At 45.7% G+C, this 17,560-nt stretch overlaps 1 protein-coding gene across 2 annotated transcripts in view; it reads left to right on the forward strand.

Annotated features, from left to right (window-relative positions):
- Positions 1-17,560, forward strand: part of LOC147116668 (solute carrier family 66 member 2) — a 125,175-nt gene that overhangs the window by 12,428 nt on the left and 95,187 nt on the right. The window contains exons 1-3 of one of the 2 annotated variants that reach the window (XM_085991768.1): positions 204-576; positions 697-1,157; positions 12,250-12,383. In XM_085991768.1, coding sequence (XP_085847894.1) covers positions 940-1,157; positions 12,250-12,383 — 352 coding nt within the window. In that variant the 5' untranslated portion in view covers positions 204-576; positions 697-939. Of the gene's footprint in view, positions 1-203; positions 577-696; positions 1,158-12,249; positions 12,384-17,560 lie in introns of those variants that run through there. The other variant, XM_085991767.1, reaches the window with a different exon arrangement.

A 17,560-nucleotide genomic window follows, 5' to 3' on the forward strand; every position in this document is an offset into this window, starting at 1 on the left:
ATTACATGGAATTTATCTAGTGTTACATAGTATTTACCACAAAAGTACACAATAAGCTCTGCGATCTCTCATACAAAGACTGATGCAAGTAGATTCAGCACCGCGCTCGGCATAGTTTAACCCATTCCACGCAGGTTAAGATATGTTAATTGAGGTGACTAGAAAGTGAAAGCGCCCAAAAGGGAGTCTGTCGCGAATCTCCGGATATTGAATTGCTATCTTGTGGTTTCCAGGGAGGCTTGGAGCAGAGGATTTGACAGCGTCCAGTGACCGCGGAGAGCTGGTGGTGGGTTGCGAGCAGTATTGTATTTCGATCGGGCAGGAAGTGCAGTCTGTAGATGGTATGTGGCTGAAATAGTTTCCGGGATCCGAGTTGGCTTGCTCAGGTAAGCCTGAAACGATAGCCTGAGCATCTATTGAGCGTGTGTTGTGAACGGGTTCGGATCGCGGGTATTGAGGTTTGCTTCGCCAGTGCAGGGAAAGGGAAGGTGGAGCGATCTGTCCCCTTTCAGTAAATCCCCTCCAGCACAAAACAACATCGCAACACGGTTTGAAAGAGCCACACATTACTTAGGGGTGAGGATGGTCGATCATTTAAAACTAAAACCAGTGGCATTACTGTACAATAAAACACTGGGAGCTGACAGCACTTAATAACGTTGCAACATTTTATTTCCTGTTGTTTTTAACCTACAGAACAGGAAGAGGTACCAAAGCGGCATCGAAGCACAGAAACTTCCTGATAGAGCGGGTTAAGAAGAGTCTCACAAAGCACCAGTCAGCGTAACATTATGACAGTACCCTGCGCATCCATGAAGCACTATCACTGTGGCTTGCTCAATATATAACAAAGAGACTTGATGGTTTATTTGAAGTCAGCAACTTGGCAGTGACTCCCCGCCCCACCCGACACTTTGCTGTATTTATTTCATTGCCCCAATGGCTAGTGCAGAGTCGCAGAGTTTCCTCTCTGAGCTGGGGTCAGACTCCGCCTGGTCTTTGCTGTCCTGGGTCGCATCCTTCCTGATGGTCTTCGGGGGCGCGGCTCCCTACATCCCGCAATATCGTGACATCCGAAAGAGTGGCAACGCCGAGGGTTTCTCCACCCATGTGTGCCTGGTGATGCTGGTGGCGAACATCCTGCGCCTCTTCTTTTGGTGAGTGTTCAGCTGATGCACCCGAAGTCATCTCATAATGAACGCTCGAAGATTTTTTGCACCGCACAATTTCAAAGCTTTACTTTTTAATAGCTAAATTGGCCCCACTGCAGTTTTCCCTTCTGAAGAGCTGACTACTGGTAAAATAGATAAGGGAGAACCAGTGGATGTGGTGTATCTGGACTTTCAGAAGGCCTTCAATAAGGTCCCGCATAAGAGATTAGCCTGTAAAGTTAAGGCACATGGGATTGGGGGCAAGGTATTGACTTGGATAGAGAACTGGTTGGCAGACAGAAAGCAAAGAGTTGGAATAAACGGGTCTTTTTCCGAGTGGCAGGCAGTGACTAGTGGGGTATTGCAGGGATCGGTCCTTGGACCCCAGCTATTCACAATATATATTAATGATCTAGACAAGGGAACTAGATGTAATATCTCCAAATTTGCAGATGACACAAAGCTGGGTGGGCATATGTGCTGTGAAGAGGATGTCGAGAAACTCCAGGATGATTTGGACATGTTGGGTGATTGGGCAGAAACATGGCAGATGCAATATAATGTGGATAAATGTGAGGTTATCCACTTTGTTGGCAAAAACAGGAAGGCAGATTATTATCTGAATGGCAATAGATTGGGAGAAGGGGAAGTGCAACGAGACCTGGGTGTCCTTGTGCACCAGTCGCTGAAGGTAAGCATGCAGGTGCAGCAGGCAGTTAAGAAGGCAAATGGTATGTTGGCCTTCGTAGCGAGAGGGTTTGAGTACAGGAACAAGGATGTCTTGCTACAGTTGTACAGGGCCTTGGTGAGACCACATCTTGAGTATTGTGTGCAGTTTTGGTCGCCTTATCTGAGGAAGAATGTTCTTGCATGGAAGGAGTTCAGCGAAGATTCACAAAGCTGATACCTGGGATGGCAGGAATGACATATGAGGAGAGATTGGGTCGATTGGGCTTGTACTCGCTGGAGTTTAGAAGAATGAGAAGTGATCTCATTGAAACTTATAAAATTCTGACAGGACTGGACAGACTAGATGCAGGAAGAATGTTTCCGATGGTCGGGGAGTCCAGAACCAGGGGACACAATCTAAGGATAAAGGGTAGGCCATTTAGGACAGAAATGAGGAGGAATTTCTTCACCCAGAGAGTGGTGAACCTGTGGAACTCTCTACCACAGAAGGCGGTGGAGGCCAGTTCATTAAATATATTCAAGAAGGAGTTGGATATATTTCTTAAGGCTAAAGGGATCAAGGGGCATGGGGAGAAAGCAGGGACCGGGTACTGAATTTGGATGATCAGCCATGATCGCATTGAATGGCGGAGCAGGCTCGAGGGGCCGAATGGCCTACTCCTGCTCCTATCTTCTATGTTTCTATGTTTCTATGAAAGTTCGGAGTGAGTCTTAGAAAAAAAAGACTTGCATTTATATAGCGCCTTTCACGACTACCCGGACGTCCCAAAGCACTTTACAGCCAATGAAGTATTTTTTGAAGTGTAGTCACTGTTGTAATGTGGGAAACGCGGCAGCCGATTTGCACACAGCAAGCTCCCACAAACAGCAATGTGATAATGACCAGATAATCTGTTTTAGTGATGTTGATTGAGGGATAAATAGTGGCCCAGGACACCGCGGATAGCTCCCCTGCTCTTCTTCAAAATAGCGCCATGGGATCTTTTACGTCCAACTGAGAGGGCAGATGAGGCCTTAGTTTAACGTCTCATCCGAAAGACGGCACCTCCGACAGTGCAGCACTCCCTCAGTACTGCACTGGCGTGTCAGCCTAGATTTTAGGATCATAAAGGATAAATAAGACAGATCCCAAAATAAATAAGTTCCGTTGAATTGAATTCAATGTCGGAAAACCCGAAGTTGCAGGAAGGCCATTTGGGCCATTTTAACTTTTAACAGAGAAAAATAAACAATCCCCCTTATGCATTGTATCTTAAAATGATTCCAGATTTTTGGCCCCTATCCAGAAGGCCATTACAAATGTCAGTTACTCTGGATGAAGAAAATCCTGACATTGGTACTAAATTTACCTCTCGCCATTTGCACCTGTTCTATTTTCATGGCATACCTTGAAGTCATGTTCCAGATTTATCTTTTCTGCACAATTTAATGGCCCGGAATTTGCGGTCATCAGCGAAGCAAAAGTGTTCGCTGCTGGCCCCGAAGTATGCTCTACACAAGGATCTCACAATTCTTGTGTTGAGAACTTCGGGTTTGACCTTGAATTAAATTCAACGGAACTTAATGGGGATCCCCTTGTGCGAGCTGCTATGAAGTCAACAGGCTGTCTAAGCAGCCAATCAAAAGGCAGAATTCTCACACAGCAAACAAGGAAGTGAGTAAGCCCTTCAAATTGTAACTTTTTAAAATAGAGAGAGCGAAAGAAAGATTGGGGTTATTACATGGGGAAAAAGGTAAACCCAAAATGAAGATGCACAAACTTAAAAAAAAATTAAATTTTTTTGGAAAAGTTTCTTAATTTAAATTTTTGCTAAAATGGACAAATTTCGCACTGCACAAAATTAAAATTAGTTTTCCAGGCCCTTAACATTTGTTTAGCAGTCACTATGCTGTCAAAACCCCAGTTAAACCTAATCATTTTGGGTCTAACTTTTAGTGGGGAATTTAACAGCGTAATTACTGTGGAAGAGCTGAAGTTTTCGTCAGTTTCAATGATTTACGAGATCTCACTGATTGCCGGCTCGTAGGGGCCGGGGGGTGGGGGGGGGGGGGGGGGCGGGTGGGGCGGCTGCACAACACAGCCAGTTTCGGAGCTGTCATTGAAAGACTGCAACTTCAGGATCTCCGCATGTGCATGCGCCAAATCCTGAAGTTGCGTTCAGTTTCAAAGACGGAATGACGACGAACGCTGTCAGTTCGCTGTCATCCTGACCATGAACTCTGGGCCATTGTCTTATATTCTTAATATACAATAGGGTCACCACTCAGTTGTCTCCTTTCAAGGCTGAAGATCCCAAGTTCCTCCAGATTTTCCTCTTAGTTCGTGCCTCTTTTTGTACTGCCTCCGGACTAATCACGGACTAAACACATAAAGCTACACTTATTTTTTGAAAAGTTAGTTACATCAAAAAAGGTTGGGCTGGATTTTCCGATCGGAAAAAATCTACGCACTTAACCTGTTGGCTCTGTAGGTCCCGAGACTTCCGATCCTGGGCCTTTGCTCTACAAAATGTGCAGAGGCCCAGGTATCCCAGGGGCGCAGGCGGTTCGCAAGCGTCTCTGGGATCACGTGGGCCATGGTGAACCAATCAAAGAAGGGAATCCCCCTTCACACTTTGACAGGTCTCTACGCACAGATCTGTCAAAAATATGAATGGGGATCACTTAAAAAACAGTTAAACATTAAATAATTTTTGTTTTAAATCCCGTATTTAAAATTAGTTAAAATTACATTAAATTAAATATTTTAAACAAAAATTAAATTTTTTGAAAAAAATAATTAAAGTTTTTTTACGGGGCTAAAAATAAACTTTTTTTTTTAAAGTATTTTTAAATTATAAATGAGTGAACTTTATTTTTTTAAACTCTTATGCTGGTAAAAGCAGGCCTTACGCCTGCTTTTACCAGGCGTAAGATTTTTAAAGGTTTTCAGCGGGCGGAGGTTGTGCAGAAAGTGGAACTCTCCCCCCGCGGAGGCCCTTCTCCCGGGCATGGGTGCGATTTGTCAAGAGGATTCTTGCCCGATCACAAGTGCCACTTACGAGGCCCCTACAGGTGCGTACACACCTCGTACGCACACTCGTGGGGGTGTCAGAAAATCCGTCCCGTTGTGTTTTAGGCAGGATTTATTCTGCATTATCTGGGAATTCAAACTAGTGTGTGATGACCCCCTGGAGAGATCTCACACTTCATGGTTTTAGTGCGCTCGGCACTCTTACAAATTATACTGCCACTTATATGTCATACTAAAGTTGCATTATAAATCCAGAGTCAGAACCCAACCTGGCTCCAGGGAGAAGCAGTGTGAGACTCCCTGGGAGAGGCAGCCCCACTGTTAAAACTGGCGTGTAACTCCAGTAAAAGTCAAACCATATTTATTTTAAAGTGCTCAGGGAGAACCTTGGACTTCTTTGACACTTTTTAAACCTACTTCCAGTTAATTTAAATGTTTAGATAATGTAGATACTGCTGTCTACCCTTTAAACATTAAACTTTTAACTGCTGGTAAGGAGGTCTATGCATGCACCGAGCACTCTCCTGGGCAGGAGAACAGCCAGGCAGTATAAACAGGATACTTCTGTCTGGTACCAATACTGCAGCCACCAATCTCAAAAGTATAGCGTGAGAGTTGATAGATCTGCCTTAAGTTGGCCCTTAACTACACACACAACAAAATAACTACAGTGGAACTTAATTCTATCAAAATATTATTAAACTGTTACATTATTTCTGAAAAAATACAGAGAATACTTGGGGGAAGAGTGAACCGATAAACAACTTGTCCCTTTTCATACATATGTATATAAAACCAGTGATCAGTTTTCATAGTTTTCACAATATGTTTTTGGAGGAAGCTTAAAGGAAATATTGTGAAAAAGAAGGCAATTATCAGTGTTCTTTAATCACTTTTTTTTTGTAATAACGAAGGTTGCGTATAAATTTTAGGTGTCAGTTATGGGATAGCAACATTGTGTTATTATTTAACCTGTCAAAGGAAGATGAGAAATATGTTTTACAACTCCTGTTGCTGTGCTTTTTTAAAAACGTGGTCATAGTTAATTGATAGGAACAAATAGCATATTAGCTATGTTACCAATGCTTTAAGAAACTTTTTACTTTCTGACAATCTTTTCCAATCTCCTCTCCTGAAAGTTTTGATTCCTTGCTGGAGTACGGTTTACATGGTGCTGAATAACCTCCAATATTTGTCCAAGTGACCATTATTAATGTGCATGCTTTAACAGTGACTGACAGTAAGCTATTCGATCACAGGGAGTATCCTGGCTGAGCCTGATTGCCCTTGGCTCATGTCCAGATGGCACTTTCAGAGGGATTATTGAATAGCAATTAGGAGCCTGGTTGATTTTTCGCTTCTTACACCAAGGAGTCTTGAGGCCAGTTGTTGCGCCACAGCACTTGACTGGCTGATGACAGCTAATTCAGCAAAGCATAGGGATTTGGCCTGGGACCGCTGCCTTTTACGTCTTGGCTAACTTTATTTTTATTCGTTCAAGGGATCTGGGCATTGCTGGCAAGGCCAGCATTTATTGCCCATCGCTAATTGCCCTTGAGAAGGTGGTGGTGAGCCGCCTTCTTGAACCGCTGCAGTCCGTGTGGTGAAGGTACTCCCACAGTGTTATAGGGAGGGTGTTCCAGGATTTTGACCTAGCAATGATGAAGGAACGGTGATATACTTCCAAGTCAGGATGGTGTGTGATTTGGAAGGGATCTTGGAGGTAGTCGTGTTCCCATGTGCCTGCTGCCCTTGTCCTTCTAGGTGGTAGAGGTCGTAGGTTTGGGAGGTGCTGCCGAAGGAGCCTTGGCGAGTTGCTGCAGTGCATCTTGTAGATGGTACACACTGCAGCCATGGTACACCGGTGGTGGAGGGAGTGAATGTTTAAGGTGGTGGATGGCAGCGGGTTAGGTTGATTGGCTATGATAAATTGACCCTTAGTGTTAGGGGGATTAAATACGTGGGGTTACGGGGATAGGGTGGGATATGTGTTGGTGTAGGGGTTACAGGGATCGGGTGGGATATGTGTCGGTGCAGGCTCGATGGGCCGAAATGGCCTCTATCTGCACTGTGGGGTTTCTGTGATTCTGTGATTCTGTGATTCTGTGATGGGGTGCCAATCAAGCGGGCTGCTTTGTCCAGGATGGTATCGAGCTTTGAGTGTTGTTGGAGCTGCACTCATCCAGGCAAGTGGAGAGTATTCAATCACACTCCTTACTTCACAGAAATCACAGAAACCCCACAGTGCAGATAGAGGCCATTTCGGCCCATCGAGCCTGCACCGACACATATCCCACCCGATCCCCGTAACCCCTACACCAACACATATCCCACCCTATCCCCGTAACCCCACGTATTTAATCCCCCTAACACTAAGGGTCAATTTATCATAGCCAATCACCCTAACCTGCACATCTTTGGACTGTGGGAGGAAACCGGAGCACCCGGAGGAAACCCACGCACACACGGGGAGAATGTGCAAACTCCACACAGACAGTCACCCGAGGCCGGATTCGAACCCGGGTCCCTGGCACTGTGAGGCAACAGTGCTAACCACTATGCCACCGTGCTGCCCTTGTGCCTTGTAGATGGTGGAAAGCCTTTGGGGAGTCAGGAGGTGAGACACTCACCACAAAATACCTAGCCTCTGACCTGTTCTTGTTGCCACAGTATTTATGTGACTGATCCAGTTAAGTTTCTGGTTAATGGTCACCCCCAGAATGTGGATGGGGGATTCGGTGATGGTAATGTCATTGAATGTCATGGGGAAGTTGTTAGACTCTCGCTTGTTGGAGATAGTCATTGCCTGGCACTTGTATGGCGTGAATATTACCTGCCACTTATCAGCCCAAGCCTGAATGTCATCCAGGTCTTGTTGCATGCGGGCATGCACTGCTTCATTATCTGTGGAGTTGTGAATGGCGCTGAGCACTGTGCAGTCATCAGCAAACATCCCCATTTCTGACCTTATGATGGAGAGAAGGTCATTGATGAAGCAGGTGAAGATGGTTGGGCCTAGGACACTGCCCTGAGGAACCCCTGCAGCAATGTCCTGGGGCTGTGATGAATAACCACCAACCACCACAGCCATCTTCCTTTGTGCTAGGTATGACTCCAGCCAGTGGAGAGTTTTCCCCTACGATTCCCATTGATTTCAGTTTACTAGGGCTCCTTGATGCCACACTCGGTCAAATGCTGCCTTGATGTCAAGGGCAGTCACTCTCACCTCACCTCTGGAATTCAGCTCCTTTGTCCATGTTTGGACCAAGGCTGTAATGAGGTCTGGAGGCGAGTGGTCCTGGTGGAACCCAAACTGGGCACCAGTAAGCAGGTTATTAGTGAGTAAGTGCCACTTGATAGCACTCTCAACGACATCTTCCATCACTTTGCTGATGATTAAGAGTAGACTGATGGGGCGGTACTGACCGGATTGGATTTGTCCTGCTTTTTGTGGACAGGACATACCTGGACAGATTTCCACATTGTCGCGTAGATGCCAGTGTTGTAACTGTACTGGAACAGCTTGGCTAGAGGCATGGCTAGTTCTGGTGCACAAGTCTTCAGCACGAAAACCGGGATGTTGTCGGGGCCCATAGCCTTTGCTGTATCCAGTGCGCTCAGCCCTTTCTTGATATCACGTGGAGTGAATTGAATTGGCTGAAGACTGGCTTTTGTGATGGTGGGGACCTCAAGAGGAGGTCAATATGGATCATGCACTCGACACGTCTGGCTGGAGATGGTTACAAACGCTTAAGCTTTGCCTTTTGCACTCACGTGCTGGGCTCCTCCATTATTGAGGATGGGGATATTCATGGAGCCTCCTCCTCCCATTAGCTGTTTAATTGTCCACCACTATTCATGACTGGATGTGGCAGCACTGCAGAGCTTTGATCTGATCTGATCTGTTGATTGTGGGATCGCTTAGCCCTGTCTATAGCATGCTGCTTCCGCTGTTTAGCATGTATGTAATCCTGTGTTGCAGCTTCCCCAGGTTGACACCTCAATTTTAGGTACGCCTGGTGCTACTCCTGGCATGCTCTTCTACACTCCTTATTGAACCAGGGTTGGTCCTCTGGCTTGCTGGTAATGGTAGAGTGAGGGATATGCTGGGCCATGAGGTTACAGATTGTGGTGGAATACAATTCTGCTGCTGCTGATGGCCCACAGCACCTCATGGATGCCCAGTTTTGAACTGCTAGATCTGTTCTGAACCTATCCCATTCAGCATGGTGGTAGTGCCACACAACATGATGGAGGGTGTCCTCAGTGTGAAGACAGGTCTTTGTCTCCACAATGACTATGTGGTGGTCATTGCTACCAATGCTGTCATGGACAGATGCATCTGCGACAGGTAGATTGATTGGTGAGGACGAGGTCAAGTAGGTTTTTTCCTCTTGTTGGTTTTCTCTCACCACCTGTCACAGGCCCAGACTGGCAGCTATGTCCTTCAGGACTTGGCCAACTCGGTCAGTAGTGGTGCTAATGAGCCACTCTTGGTGATGGACATTGAAGTCCCCCACCCAGAGAACATTCTGTGCCCTTGCTACTCTCATTGCTTCTTCCAAGTGGTGTTCAACATGGAGAAGTTCTGATTCATCAGCTGAGGGAGGGCAGTAGGTGGTAATCAGCAGGAGGTTTCCTTGCCCATGCTTGACCTGAAGCCATGAGACTTCATGGGGTCCGGAGTCAATGTTGCGGACCATTCCTTCCTGACTGTATACCACTGTGCTGCCATCCCTGGTGTGTCTGTCCTGCCGGTGGGACAGGACATACCCAGGGATGGTGATGGAGGAGTTTGGGACATTGGCTGAAAGTTATGATTCTGTGAGTATGACTATGTCAGGCTGTTGCTTGACTAGTCTGTGGAACAGCTCTCCCAATTTTGATGCTGGTGTGGAGGACTTTGCAGGGTCGACTGGGCTGGATGTGCCGTCGTCGTGTCCGTACCAAGGTCGATGCTGGGTGGTCCGTCCGGTTTTATTCTTAAAATTGTTTCTTGTAGTGGTTTGTTACAACTGAGTGGCTTGCTAGGCCATTTCAGAGGGCAGTTAAGAGTCAACCACATTGCTGTGGGTCTGGAGTCACATGTAGGCCAGACCAGGTAAGGGCGGCAGGTTTCCTTCCCTAAAGGACATTAGTGAACCCGATGGGTTTTTACGACAATCCGATAGTTTCATAGTCACCAATCTAACTGTCGCAGATGTATCTGTCCATTACTGATACTAACTTTTTTTATTCCAGATTTATTTAATTACTGTAACTGAATTTAAATTCCCCAGCTGCCATGGTGGGATTTGAACTCATGGCCCCGATTTTCGGCTTGTGTGGGAAATGGTCAGGTTTCCCCGAATGTGGGGTTTCTGACACATAAAAAAGTGTCAGCCAGCTCCATGCAATTTTCCCTCAAGTGGCCAATTAATTCCCAGCATGTGGGAAGCCTTGCTAATTGTCCAATTCGAGTCAGAAATCCCCACAGTATGATGTCATCATTTGTGGTGCTTTCAAGGTCCACAGCAAGCATTGCATCCTCTGAAGGCTTCCAAACGAACCATACGGGATGCCAGAGGAGCCTGCAGCAGCTGTGGCCAGTGCCAGACCCCGAGCTGCCTCCAAATTCGACGAGGCTTCACTGCAGGCATTATTGGATGGGTTTAGGGCCCACAGGGAGGTCCTCTTCCCTAGGTCAGGGAGGAAGAGGCCTCCCACTGAGACCAATGCTGCATGGATGCAGGTGTCAGAAGATGCCAACTCGCTGGGAGTCACCAGAAGAACCTTGGCATTACATCTCTAACTCCTTCCTTTACTCCCGCACAGTACCATCCAGAGCCCCCGTCCTCACTGTGGAGGAGGAAGAGGCTGTGCAGCCAGACTCCTCAGAGGAAGCTCCAACCTCTGAGGGTACAGCGTCAGCAGAAGTAAGCGCACCCAGCACCAGCGCAGACACTTACACCTCGGGGGGACCTTCGGGACATAGAGTAGTGTTGTCACCTGATGTTTCACAGCTCACAAGTGAGCCTCAGCAGATTCTGGAGACAGGGACAGCAGTGGAGAGTCCTCGTCGGAGGGCGCAGGACTCTGCCAACTCAGCTCAGCTGCATGTCGACCCTCTGCCTCTGGGTCCATCCGCAAGAGAAGAGGTGATGGATCTCCATGCACAGATGCAGGAGCCTCTGGCAGGTTTTGTCTCCAGGGTCGCTGCGAGTGTGGAGCAAATGGAGGAGTCCATAGCGACCATGAGCAGAGCCTTTGTGGAGTCATTGGCGCATGAACGCATCACCATGGAAAGGTTGGCAACCTCCATGCAGGAGATAACTCGCCAGGGTACGGAAAACATGGTGAGTGCTCATAAGAGAATGACATCGCTTGAGGAGCGTTGGCCATCTGTTGAACAGAGAAACCAGATCTTCATGGAAGTCCTTCTGAGTAGGACTGCCAGTGCAGAAACGGGTCCCACTGGCCCCCTAAAGCGCAGCAAGGTGCTCTCAAGCCACTTCCAAGCGCTGGCCCCTTCTGGCCTGTGCAGCTTCAGGTGAGTGAGCAGCAGCCTGGTGCTCCTGGTGCTCATCCTGCTGTTCCTGGTTCTACTGCTGCCGCCTCTGCTGTTGGAGATCCTCCAATGCCAGGAAGGGAAGGTACCAAAGGCCTCCCATGCTTCTGGCAGATGCCTCCGTTGAGGGGGCGCTGAGTTAGGGTGGTGAGAAGGGCTTCCCAGGAGCTCACACTGGAGAAGTGTGTGAGGCTCCAACTTTCTACAGCTGCTCCTAAGGCTTCAAAAAGTTCCCCAAAGCCTTGATCAACAAGGTCCTGCAGCCTGCAAATGCTGCCTATTTAAATCTCTTCAGCCCTCAGCGACCTGCTGCTGCAAGCAAGCAAGCCAGCTGTTTTCACGCCAGCTCTCAGCAGCGGGGTTCCCCGCAGGCGTGTTTCATGTGGGGAAAGCCCCAAAGTCGCAATGGCCCTGGAAAATCTTCCTTAACAAGGTGATCATTGGTGATTAGTGCTCCGACGAGCAGTCCCGCCAGCGGCGGCCAGGACTGAAGCAGGACGCGTGGAAACAGCAGTCCGAAAGTCGGACGGGGCGGGGAATCAGGCGGGGGGGGGGGGTCCCGACCCGCTTTTTCGCTGATTTTCGGCCCCCGGCCGCATGAAAAGCCGCCCGATGGCGGCCAGAAAATCGGGGCCCATGTCTCCGGATCATTAATCCACACCTATAGGATTACTAGTCCAGTAACGTAACCACTATGCTACCGTTCCCATTACTCGCTGGATAAACTCAATTGGCCATTAGAGAGCATATATGTCATACATGTTTTCGTCATTTTTACGTTTGTACTTTCCAAAAAATATTTTGTGGTGCATGCAAATTTCTAACAATAGCACTAATTATTTATGCAGGTTTGGAAGACATTTTGAAGTGACCCTTCTGTGGCAGAGCATTGTCTTGATAATCACCATGCTGGCCTTGCTGCACTTGTGCTGTACTGTACAGAGATCTACCAGAATGAGCACCAGTAGACACCTTTTCACAGGTTTGTACTTTCATGTGTTGATAATGATATATTTTATATACATGGTAATAAAGAGTTGTCATTTCAGGCTCCAAAGAAGAGAAGCTGAAATAACTTTTGATGAAGTTAATGAATGAGTGTAAAATGTTCATTTTGTATTAACCTGCTTTTGTTGTGAAGTTTGTTCAAGAGTGGAGTTGAAACCGCTCTCCTTTTCAGAATTGTACAGTATACAGGAAATTTTCGATTTACCGGCACCTATTTAACCGGAAATCTCGGTTAACCGGCAAAATTCAGGAGTAGGTTTTACTTCATATTTATTTGCCTTCTTCCATCTGTGCTGTGCAAGGGTGTGGCTGCAGCTGTTGCTAAGCTACAGAGACGCTTGCAACTTGTGTTCATTGTTCTACAGTTGTTGCTAAGCAACAGTGTTTGTTGCTTTATACGGAGCTGTCAGCTCTCCCTATCTTTTACTATAGCGTTCGGTTATCCGGAATTTTTGATGAACCGGCACCATGTCGGTCCCGTCCGTGCCGGATAAAAGAAAGTTTCCTGTAGTTTGGAGACAAAAGATTTGTACCAAAGCTAGAATTTAAGCTTGGATCTACTACACAATGGGATATCAAAATCCCAGATCTTTGGCATTATGCCTAGAAGTTTAGTGCTTCTGTCACTTGATACAAACACGGGAGCCAGAACATGCACAGCATTTGTTGAACTTGATTTTGGCTGTTGAAGAGTGCTGCAAAGCCTGTTGTAGGCAAAAGGTTATTTGCATACTATAGTAAAATGGATTGAAGCCAATTGGAACACTCAACACTCTGCTGCAATAGAAAGATATGAATGCCTTTAATGGCTTAAGTAGTGTTTACAGCACAGTGATACCTGCACAGTGGCATAAAAATGATCATTTATACATGTGTCTTTCAGTATTTTTAAGATGCAAGGGCATCCAATATGAAGTTATAATGCTAGTTTGTGTGATGATTTTATAGTAGGCTGTCATAATAACTTGGAATGAGTGAGACAACAGTGTCTCTGTCAGTGAGAGTTGAAATGTGGAACAACAACAACTTGCATTTATGTAGCGCCGTTAACATAGTAAAACGTCCCAAGCCGTTTTACAGGAGCGTTATCAAACAAAATTTGACACCGAGCCACACAGTGATATTAGGACAGGTGACCAAAAGCTTGGTCAAAGATGTAGATTTTAAGGAGCGGCTTAAAGGAGGAGAGTGAGTAGAGAGGCGGAGAGGTTTAGGGAGAGAATTCCAGAACTTAGGACCTAAGCAGCTGAAGGCACGGTCACCAATGGTGGGCCAGTGGAAATCAGGGATGTGCAAGAGGCCAGAATTGGAGCAGCGCAGAGATCTCAGAGGGTTGTCAGTCTGGAGGAGGCTATATAGATAGGGAGGGGCGAGACCATGGAGGGATTTGAACACATGGATGAGAATTTTAAATTCAAGGTGTTGCCGGACTGGGAGCCAATATAGGTCAGCGAGCACAGAGGTGATGGGTGAATGGAATTTGGTGTGAGTTAGGTTACAGGCAGCAGAGTTTTGGATGAGCTGAAGTTTACAGAGGGTGGAATGTGAGAGGCTGGCCAAGAGAGCATTGGAATAGTCGAGTCTGGAGGTAACAAAGGCATGGATGAAAGTTTCAGCAGCCGACGGGTAAAGGCGGGACGGAGACGGGCGATGTTACGGAGGTAGAATTAAGCGCTCTTGGAGACGGAGAGGATATGTGGCTGAATACCAACCAAATTATTCACCTATAGGTATTATTGTGTACCCACATCAGTTACGGGGATTATATATTTTGATACATGACAAACAGGGTCACTATTGGAATCAAGGGATGATAACTGCTCCTTAAATAAATCCATTTAAGGGCAGAGATTTGGATATAGTCAGTTGGAAGGGTAGGGTGAGAGCCACTTTGAGTGGAGAGGAAGGGAAAAATAAAGTCTGTCCCTTTTAACTTAGGGTGACCATATGTCCCTATTTTCCGGGGACAGTCCCCGGATGAGGTACTGTGTCCCAGGGCAAACAACGTCCCCGGAAGAGTCCCTGGTTCATGAAACTCTTCCCCGAATACCCTAACTTTTAATTTCTCATGTTGGAATATGATGTACAACACACATATACTGTACCATTATATACATAGGGATACCTACCAGGCTCACACTACACAATGCGTCAATGGACTACAAAGCTACACAGGGCACTGGTTCTCACTGTGCTACCATTCACCCTAACTTGATTGCACGTTTCCTTCCCGGGCGCCCCCTGTCAATCACACCCACCGTGAGCGCTGATTGGTCAGTCGCCCAATGATTCCGTTAATATATGCCAAGTTTATTTTTGAAACAAAATGGTTGGCAACGCTGCAGAGACAAAAGGACAGGTGTCAGCAAGAGCCTGCAGCAGTGTAGACAGTGGGTACAAAAAACTGACCTTCCTGAACAATGCTACTGTGTCATTTTAAACTGTGTCTGAATGCGCTTCAATAGTGTGACGTCACACCCGCAGTAATTATATGCACATTTGTTTTACATTTGTAGTGTAGCTGCGCAACTGTTAATTTATAGGCTGCTTAAAATTTTTGCCTCGCTACATTGCACAACCTACATTATCTGTCCTGGCTACTTTGCTGTGCTCCCACCCTGCGTGTCCCCGGATTCGCTTTAGAAAATATGGTCACCCTACTTTAACTATGTGCCTGCAGGGTAAAAGGTAAGTGTGTTATCCATTTTTATGGGTTAAGCTCGAATGACTGAACTGATGCCATTTTGCATTACGTGGCACAGGCCATTTTGAGCACCTTGCTGGCTACTGCATCATTATTTTATTAAACGGAAAATACGTGCTAGTGAATTTCCCTACAATCCTACATGAAATAAACATTTGTTTGTAATGTGACTATGGTAGCGTAATGGTCATGATCCTGGTCTAGCAACCTATGCCACAAGTCGTGGAATTGAATTTAATAGAGGTGTTATCTGTGGGCTGGTACCAGAAAAAGCTGCTGGATTGTTGTAAAAACACATTGGTTCACAATTGTCCTCCAGAGAAGGTAACCTGTCACTCCTATTGTTCTGGCCTACACTAGAGTCAGTACTGACTCTTAAGGCCCTCTGAGGTATCCCAGAAAGCCACTCAGATATTCAGGGCAACTAGAGACGGGCAACAAATGCCAGTGTTGCCCACACTCCAGGCAGTAGTTTTTAAACTTATTGGCATCTCTTATGTGCCTCCTGTTTTGTACTTTGGAATTGCTAGATAGAGGCAGGCTGGTAGCACACAACCTGGGTAGAACTTCTCCTGTGACCTTATGATGTTTCTCCCTACTGATGAATAGGAAATGCATTTTCTATTCCACTCTCTCGTATCTATTCTTATCAGGACTTGGGGAGTTTAAAAGAAAGAAAGACTTGCATTTATATAGCACCTTTCACGACCACCGAATGTCTCAAAGTGCTTTACAGCCAATTAAGTACTTTTGGAGTGTAGTCACTGTTCTAATGTGGGAAATGCGGCAGCCAATTGCGCACAGCAACTCCCACAAATAGCAATGTGATAATGGCCAGATAATCTGTTTTTGTTATGTTGATTGAGGGAAAAATATTGGCCAGGACACCGGGGATAACTCCCCTGCTCTTCTTCAAGATAGCGCCATGGGATCATTTACATCCACCTGAGAGAGCAGGTGGGGCCTCGGTTTAACGTCTCATCTGAAAGACGGCACTTCCAACAGTGCAGCACTCCCTCAGCACTGCACTGGAGTGTCAGCCTAGATTTATGTGCTCAAGTCCCTAGAGTGGGACCTGAACCCACAACCTTCTGACTCAGAGGCGAGTGTGTGCTGCCAACTGAGCCATAGCTGACACAGTTTAACAAAGTAAGGAACCATCTACTTTTTAAAGAATCACCATTTATCCTAAAGATGTTCTCACTATGAACATTTTGCATGTCTACATGTAACCCGTATACCTCATATGAAGTTGGACTTACTTGCCTTCAGTCACACTAACATGGTGATTCAGTGAGTAAAGCACAATTATTCTTTATTTGTTTAAAACATATGTTCTGTGTACAAATGTTTATTGATTGTATTTTCTGAAGCTCTCTATTGTATTTTATACTTTTGCAATACAAAAACATGCGCGATGAAACAACATTACGTTTGATTCAGTCAAGCTGTATAGGTTCCACGTAAACCAAGATTTAATTGGAATGAAGCAGCTACCTAAAAATATTTGATAACGTTATTGGAAAATTAAGAACCAATGAAGGAAAATCTAATTTTCAGTACAACTGAAAGAAAAATTCTATGTGGACTTTGCTTACGAATTGTGGACAATATAATCAGTATGAACACAGCTTAGCTTCAATCCCTCCATTGAATGTCTTATCACTGGATAGACTACAATACTAGTGTTAACAAAGGCAGAATTAATCAATGATGTTAATTAATCTGAAGGTAATTAAAACATTAATAGCTTTAGTCTAATTAATTCAGTTATGAAGAAACCATTTTATTTTAATTATCAGTGAGCTTCAAAAATATAAAATGTGAATGTCTTCTATCATTTTATATTAATTATCAATGAGCTTCATGAGTTGAATGTAAATGTCGTAATCAAGGTTAAGAAATATAGTGCATTGATTTATCTGGGCCCTTTGTGTAACAATGTCTCCTATATCAATAACAAGCACTTGTTTCTCACTGTATTGTAGACTATTTCTGTTTTCCAAAACATGCAGGCACTCTTGTTAACTTCGATCAATTGCCCAATCAATTATGGTGTATGGTTTTGAATTCTAGAAACAAATAGATGCCCAATTGTAACTTTACATAAAGCAATTTTTTTAAATTCATTCCTGGGATATGGGCGTCGCTGGCAAGGCCAGCATTTATTCCCCATCCCTAATTGCCCTTGAGAAGGTGGTGGTGAGCTGCCTTCTTGAACCGCTGCAGTCCGTGTGGCGAAGCTACTCCTACAGTGCTGGTAGGGAGGGAGTTCCAGGATTTTGACCCAGCGACGATGAAGGATTGGCGATATACTTCTAAGTCAGGATGGTGTGTGACTTGGAGGGGAATTTGGATATGTCCTGCTTTTTGTGGACAGGACATACCTGGGCAGTTTTCCACTTTGTCGGGTAGATGCCAGTGTTGTAGCTGTACTGGAACAGCTT

This window comes from Somniosus microcephalus, chromosome 6, assembly GCF_052327205.1.
Source record: "Somniosus microcephalus isolate GS21.2 chromosome 6, FLI_Smic_1.0, whole genome shotgun sequence".
Classification (NCBI taxonomy): Eukaryota; Metazoa; Chordata; class Chondrichthyes; order Squaliformes; family Somniosidae; genus Somniosus; species Somniosus microcephalus.